The sequence below is a fragment of the Onychomys torridus genome, chromosome 12 (assembly GCF_903995425.1).
Source record: "Onychomys torridus chromosome 12, mOncTor1.1, whole genome shotgun sequence".
NCBI classification, from domain to species: Eukaryota; Metazoa; Chordata; class Mammalia; order Rodentia; family Cricetidae; genus Onychomys; species Onychomys torridus.
Window position 1 is genome coordinate 12405359 of NC_050454.1, and position 8180 is coordinate 12413538.

At 43.4% G+C, this 8180-nt stretch overlaps 1 protein-coding gene across 23 annotated transcripts in view; it reads left to right on the forward strand.

Moving 5' to 3' along the window:
* The window catches only part of Dlg1 (discs large MAGUK scaffold protein 1), a 206747-nt gene extending 203618 nt beyond the window's left edge, over positions 1-3129 (forward strand). For all 23 annotated transcript variants that reach the window (XM_036203736.1, XM_036203743.1, XM_036203745.1 and 20 more), the window contains one exon: positions 1440-3129. In XM_036203736.1, the coding sequence (XP_036059629.1) occupies positions 1440-1546 (107 nt within the window). In that variant the 3' untranslated portion in view covers positions 1547-3129. The remainder of the gene's footprint in view (positions 1-1439) is intronic.
* The last annotated feature ends 5051 nt before the right edge of the window (positions 3130-8180 follow it).

Sequence of the window (8180 nt, forward strand, 5' to 3'; positions counted from 1 at the left end):
ACCACAGCTTACCCAGTAAACAAAGTGTGTGTGTTTCCCAAGGCAGAATCTCAGTAGGTGCTCGCCACTGTGGCCTGCCTTGTGCAGCATTGTGAGCCGGTCAGAATGAAACATGTTTGCCAAATGTCTGTGTCTTCGCAGATAGCATTAAAGGATAACTCTGAGTAGCTCAGAATGTGAACTTCTATCACAAAACTAATACTTGCAGACATTATAAAACTTAAAACTTTTGATTACTCCAACATTCTTAGCTACGTAGAAGCTCTTCTTATGCACACAGATGTTCCTCCTTAGGGTATACTCAACCTCATTCACCAGCCAGACAGTGTTACCTAACATCTCGTCTCCATTTGACATTTGATTCCAGATGTCTCAGGCCATCAGAAACTAAACATTGTGGTTTCCTTACACCTGCTTACACTTGGTGCTAGCCCATGTGGGCCTCATATTTACAGACCTGCCTGGGCCTCCTGAGTGCTGGATTAGTCTCTGTAAGCCACCTGCCTGGGTCCTCTTTAGTTTCATTAACTCGCCTTTCATCCTTACAGACTAGAGGCTCCAAGTACCCAAGTAATTAGTTCCTAGTAATCACCATTTTTGTTGTTGTTGTTTTGTTACTGTTAGTGATTTTTTTGGTTTTTCGAGACAGGGTTTCTCTGTGTAGTTTTGCACCTTTCCTGGAACTCACTCTGTAGCCCACAGAGATCCACCTGGCTCTGCCTCCCGAGTGCTGGGATTAAAGGCGTGTGCCACCACCGCCCAGCTCTGTTTGTGATTCTTGAGACAGGATTTAGTTGTGTAGCCCCTGCTGACCTAGAATTTATAATCCCCCTGCCTCTGCCTTTCAAGTCATGAAATTACAGGCATGCACCATAATACATGCCTGTGTTGCCATTTTTTGTTCACACAGTATTTCTTAATATTGATTTTAATACTTTCTAACTACAAGACTCTGGCTTATGTATATCAGTCCACCTACACCCAGGACCTGGCATACTGCACACTCAAGCAGAGTGCACAGTCCAGTCAGTTGTCTTTCCCTAATATCCTACCCCGCCACCGCGGGATCCGTAGCTGTGCTTGATCTCTGTGGTTCCCACAGAGATTGAGGAAATCATAACTCAGAGATAGAACATGTGCTTAGCTTGTGCAAGGCCCTAGGTTCAGGCTCCAGCACCATCAGATGAATGAGTGAGCGAGCTAATACAAGCTTAGATGACAGCAAACTAAACAATAAACAAAAGGTAAAGGTAGAATGGCCATGTCTCATCTTTGGTCACTTTGTGCATGTACTGTAAAGTTAGCTGGAGACCAGTTGTTGCCAAGCAAGTAGAAGATGCTTGTGTACAACCGCTTCCAAGGTTTGCCTTCTAGTTCACAGTGCTGTTGATGGCGAAGACAGACAACTAATGGGCACTTGGGCCTTTTTGTCATTACAGCCATTGTACAAGGAGACACGCTGGAGGACATCTACAACCAAGTGAAGCAGGTCATAGAAGAACAGTCCGGGCCTTATATTTGGGTCCCAGCAAAAGAAAAATTATGAAGATGGCTTTTCTGTTCCTTTTCACACGGTCTCGTTTCTCTTCCCTGTCCTGGAGTTTCATGAGTACTCCTCTCTCACACTGACTCAGACCCCCACGGTTGGCACCTGTGCCCGTCACTGACCTCCAGTGTCTCCTTCATGTGCATTATTGTTTATTCTATGTTACTCTCGGTTTCCGGCCATTCTTCAGACTGCAGAAGAACGGCCAGACCAGCTAGGAAGGGTTTGGGGAGATGCAAAATTGTAAAATTCCTTAATGTTTAAGGGAAAGTTAACTTTAAGAGATTTTCAGAAAAGCTTTATATACATTCTTTTCCAGTTTCAGTACAAACAAAAGAAAGGTGGTTTTAATCAGTGACTCTGGACCTTGAGCAACAGTGCACGCTCATTCAGTAGCATGGTTTGGCTGGTGTATTAGCTCTCAATTCTTCCCTCAATTGACTTCTGGTATTAAAGTAATTATTTCATTAAAGACAAGAAAGATAGGGGTTTTATTTCCAAATTAATGTCTGGTTAACTCATAATTTCAGGAGGGCTGTTTGTTATTCATGAGAGGTCTTTATTGTGTGAACCCTCCCCTAGTCTGCTTGCTAGGGAGAACAGCGGTGTGCGCTGTAGTCAGCATGAGCAGCACAGCTTAGTGCTGTCCATATACTTCCTGACTACAGTTCTGTTGAGGGGTTCGAGGCTCACCTTCCCACAGAAGGCGAGGAAGTTCCACAGAAAGAACTGCAGACAAGAAAGTTCATGTAGAGGTGTGGTGATAATCATGTCAGTGGGAAAGTGTCCAGTTCATAGCCTGAAATCTTAATGTATGCTTAGGGAGGGGGCAGATTTTAATGACTATTTTACCCACAATAACTGCCTATTTTGTTATAATAAAATATATATAAATATATATAAAACTTTCTTTAACTAAACTCTGTAACTATGGGAATTATTTTCTTTACATAGTTGCACACACAAACATATATATATTTAAAATATATTTTTCTTTTGCCACCTACTTCTAACTTTTTGTTTGGTTTTTAAATTAAGTATTAATTGATGAGACTTATCTTCCTTAATCATGTGAACTGAAAGCAAATGTATGGTGGTGAGGAAAACCTCTAGAAAACTAGACTGCAGCAGGTAGACCTGTGAGTGTGTTCTCCTCTTTCCCACAGAAGTTCCAGAGGATTCCTAGGTCTCCTGTCGGTGTTGTATGCTGTCGTGGAGTTTGATTGGGGTCCTCCACCTTTCCTTTTAGTTCTCTCCTTAGTAGAAGAACAAGCTCCACTCGAGATTTCCCCAGACGTCATCTTATGTAGCTGCGCTGTACTAGAATTGCACAGGTCTTCACAGCAAACTTGTTAAATTTTAGTGAGAGGCCGAATGCCTTCAGAAATCGGTCTCTCTAGTCCATTATTATCATCATTTGGCTTCCCATTGCTCTTTGGAATTGTTTATTCAATATGTGGTTTTTTGGCAACCTTGTTAAAATTTCTTAAATGAGTACTGGTTTGTAAAAATTTTACCAACATTATCCATTCCATTTATGAGAAAGAGGAGAACAGCTAATAAACTTTATTGTAAAATCCATATATCAAATGTGTCTTGAATTTTTGGAGGGGTTTTGTGCTTTGTTTTGTTTTTTTAATCGAGTTAAGTTTAAAGACAGGAGGCAATATGTGTAATTCTTACAGTAGATACGGTAGATTGTTGCCAAACATAAACACTCAAGAAGAAAAGTGGAAGGTACTGAGTGCTCCAAAAACCTCCTTACAACAAGCAAGGTCCCAGCCTAAGCCATTTGAAGTGTGCAGTCAGTGGTCACACCCTGCAGAGCAGGAAGGATGTCATCCATGTTCTGAACATTGTATTTGGTTTCTTTCCAGACGTCTGCAGAGCAGAATTGATGGCTGGGTAGCTTGATACTACTGAGACCTTGGGGAGCGGGTGCCAGTACGGTAGTTTCCCACTGATCTTCCACGATTCTGTAGACCAATGGAGGGAATCCAGCAGGACTGGGGAAGCGGCGAGGAATGAGGCCGGAGTGAGATCCCTGCATCAAATGGCTCGCTCTGGTTCACATGAAACCTTGCCTTGGGAGGGGACTGTTAGAGAAAGACTGTAACATCAGCCACTGATCTCCACGGCCACAGGGCTTCACACGCATTCACAATCACACGTGCACCGAAAGAAACCATGGTGCATTGAAAGAATTCCAATTCAATATATGCATACACCTTTCTTTAAAAAGTCACACCAAGGGGCTAGAGAGGTGGCTCAGTAGTTAGGAGCACTGGCTGCTCTTCCAGAGGATCTGGGTTCAGTTTCCAGCACCCACATGGCAGATCATAACTAACTCCAGTTCCAAGGGATCTGACGCCTCCCACAGACATACATGCAGGCAAAACACCAATGCACAAAAATCGTTTTAAAAAAATGTATTCTACAAAAAGGTCTTACCATGGCTGTCACGAAATGAAAATACTTTAAATATGACTGTGAGAGCCATTTGTTTCCTTTCCATATTGCCTGTCTTAGTATCTAAGGAGAGAATTGACCCATGGTACAGGAAAATCTGTGGATGCCAAAGTCCCAAGGAAGTGATACTGTATTTGTGTATAACTCATACACAGCTTCCCAAATACTCAGGTCGTCCAGGTCACTCGGTGTGGTATTGTGTTCCTAAAAATATTGTGCAGGCTAATAAAGTCACAGAGAACAGGACGGCCACAATATTAAACATGAGGATAGGCAGTGGTAGCACACGCCTTTAATCCTAGCATTTCAAAGACAGAAACACCTCTGCATCTCTGAGTTCAAGGCCACATTAGAAACAGCTAGGCATGGTAACACACGCCTTTAATCCCAGAAATCCAGCCTTTAATTCCAGGGAGTGAGGCAGAAAGTAGAAAGATATAAAGTGTGAAAACCAGGCAACAGAGCCAGTTAAGCATTTTGGCTGGTTAAGCTTTTAGGCTTTGGAGCAACACAGTTCAGCTGAGATTCGTTCTGGATGAGGACTCAGAAGCTTGCAGTCTGAGGAAACAAGACCAGCTGAGGAATTGGCAAGGTGAGGAAGCTGTGGCTTGTTCTGTTTCTCTGATCTTCCAGTGTTCACCCCAATAACTGGCCTCAGGTTTGATTTTATTAATAAGAACTTTTAAGATTCCTGCTACATCTCAGAGCACCTCTCTCTGATCCCTGTTTTGGTATCCACAGGGGTCCTGGAGTTAATTCCAAAAGATAGCTGCTAGATTGAAGTCTGGTTTTTTGAACTCCAAATGGTTCTAGCTTGTTTTCCATAAAAATCAGTTACCTGATTGCTTTGTGTAGTAACCCATGGATTTTAAATCTACTATGTGGTTTATAGAAATATGACTCAAGTGCAGGGTCTTTAAGGATCCTTTTGTCAGCTGGCTCCATATACTGACCTGAAAGTACAGTTTGCAGACGGCATGTGGTCCTCGACTGTCCCTCCTCATGTGACCTCTCATGCATTTTGACTTTGTTTTATCCTTTAGATTGGCTCTGGACTAACCCTTAGGAATCGTGGTACAGCACAGACATTTGCACATACATACCTCTCCTCAAACAGTGAGTGGTTAGTGAGGCGTTTTGTTGGGACAGCTTGTACTGATGGGTGAATTTTAAAAAAAGATATGGAATATGAACAAAAATATCACAAATCTATTACCTTGTGCAGTTAATGTACACGGGTAAAAAACTTGGAAATTGGGCTGGGCAGTGGTGTTGCACGTCTTTAATCCCAGCACTCGGGAAAATCTCTTGAGTTCAAGGCCAACCTGGTCTACAGAGCGAGATCCAGGACAGGCACCAAAACTTCAGAGAAACCCTGTCTCGAAGGAAAAAAAAAAAAAACTTGGAAATCAGCACATAGAACAAATACCATGTGAAAGTTGCTAATGAGTGCATGATGGGAACTTTCTCTAGGGAAGATGAATGACCTAATCTGTCTTCAGTGTGTCTAAAATTAGACTCTCTTACTTCCCAGATGGAGCAGCTACAGCAGAGCATGAACACTCCATATGTCCCACAGTGTAAGTCTACAAAAAGATTTTCTAAATCTTGTGAGTCGTTTAATCAAAAATACCTACTTCCCCGGTGGTATTTAAGACTAGAAGAGACAGTTTTCTGAGTATAGCTCCGTTTCTCTTTAACATTCAGTGTCCACTTTACCTGGCACTATAGTTCAGCACTTCTCTCCCCGTGGCTAACAGTGGCTGTGTCCTAGGATGCTCTTTCAGCCACCTAAACTTCAACACTGGTGCTTTTGACATGTCCTAGCTTTCCAGTCACCGAATACTTCTTCTGAGACAGGGTTTCTCTGTGTAGTTTTGGTGCCTGTCCTGGATCTCGCTCTGTAGACCAGACTGGCCTCAAACTCACAGAGATCCGCCTGCCTCTGCCTCTTGAGTCCTAATTAAAGACGTGTGCCGCTGCCGCCGCCGCCGCCACCACCACCACCACCACCGCCCAGCTTCAGTCACCAGATACTTTTAATTCTTCCCAAACATCACACTTTTCTTACTGACGTCACTCTGATCCAGGTCCCTTCTCAGCTCCCGGAAGTTGTTGCAATGGTCCTTTAAATCATCAGGGGTTCACAGCCCCTGCCCTGTCTGATCCAGCCACTACCTGGCTGGTGAGATGACTCAGTGAGTAAAAGCACTCGCTGCCTAAGGGCAGTCCCTGAAGGTATCATACAGGGACCAGAACTGCTCAAAGACAGGAGAGTGAAAATGCAGTTGAGCCATGGTGGCGCACACCTTTAATTCCAGCACTTGGAAGGCAGAGGCAGGCGGATAGACCTCTGTGAGTCTACAGAGTGAGTTCCAGGACAGCCAGAGCTACACAGAGAAACCCTGTCTCTGAAAAACAAACAACAGTAACAAAAAGAGAAAACAGTGCATAATCATTCTGGGGACTTAGGTGAGGTCTGCCTCCACAGATACAAAAAGGTCACTGTGTCATCCGCTCTCTGCTTTCTGGGTGAAATTTGGGTATTTGATTTTTATCTCCATTGAGGAAACACCCACATGATTAACATTCCTGGTTCTCTTTGTGCTTCTCTGAGTACAAGGACCTCTTATGCCCCCAACAGCTGGCAAGCCTGACAGCCTGAGTTTGATCCCTGGAATCCGCATGGTGGAAGGAGAGGACTGACTCTCACAAGTTGCTCTCTGACCTACAGAGAGAGAGATTCAAAGATGCCCCCCTACTGTGGACCTAGATTCCTGGTCATGCCCTCACCATGCCACTGTGGCTGCTCAGCAGCATTCTAAGGAGCAGCCTGGTCCCAGTCCATGGCTGGTCTCATCTGTTTCCTCAGCAGCAGTGCTTAACCACAGTTGTTGACATTAGTTACAAAACTGCATCGATCACACTGAAAGTAACCCTCTGTGATTGTGTCAACTGCCAACTTGACAGTCCAGAATCACCCAAGAGATGAGCCCGCTACCTTACAGAAGCATCTCAGTTTCAGGAGGTCCCATCTATTAATTGTTGCTCTCAGTGTCTGTGCTACCAATGTTATATTTTGGAAGTGGTCTCCTGTGCCAATGTATTGGAGGCTACTTCCCACTTTCTTTTCTACCAGATTCAGTGTAGCTGGATTTATGTCGAGATCTGTGACCTATGTAGAGTTGAGTTTTGTACAGGGCAATAGATATGGATCTATTTGCAATCTTCTACATGCCGCCATCCAGTTATGCCAGCACCATTTGTTGAAGATGCTTTCTTTTTTCCATTGTATATTTTTTGCTTCTTTGTCAAAAATCAGGTGTTCATAGGTGTGCAGGTTAATGTCAGGGTCTTTGATTCGATTCCATTGGTCCACATGTCTGTTTTTATGCCCCTACCAAGCTGCTTTTACTACTATAGCTCTGTAGTAGAGCTTGAGGTCAGTGACGAAATTGACGCATCAACTGTTTGGTTAGAGTTACCCTAAGATATTTTTTGTTATTTGTGGCTGTTGTAAAAGGTGATGTTGTAAGACAAATTGCTAAACGGTCTTATTAATAAAAAAGAGAGAGCCAGATATTGGGGTTAAAACTGAGAGACCAGAGGAATAGGACACGCCACAGACAACCTCCCCTCACTGACCCTTCAGCTTCCAAAGAGACCTACTTCCCATGTATCCATGCCTATATGCCTTTCTGTTCTGCATCTCACTTCCTCTCTTTGCCCAGCTACATCACTTCCTGTCTGTCTGTACAGACCTCTATGGTTAGTACTGGGATTAAAGGCGTGTGCCACCATGCCTGGCTCTGTTCCCAGTGTGGCCTTAAACTCACAGAGATCCGGTTGGAGCTCTGCCTCCTGAATGCTAGGATGTGCTACCACTGTCTGACCTCTGTGTTTACTTTAGTGGATGGCTTTTCCCTCTGATCCTCAGATAAGCTTTATTAGGGCGCACAACATATTGGAGGAACACAATACATCACCACATGATGTTTCCCTGATTTCTTTTTCAGTCAGTTTATCATTTGTATATAGGAGAACTGTTGATTTTTTTTTTTTTTTTTTTTTTTTTTTTAGTTAATCTTGTATCCTGCCACATTGCTGAAGGTGTTTATCAGCTGTAGGAGTTCCCTGGTAGAATTTTTTGGGTCACTTATGTATA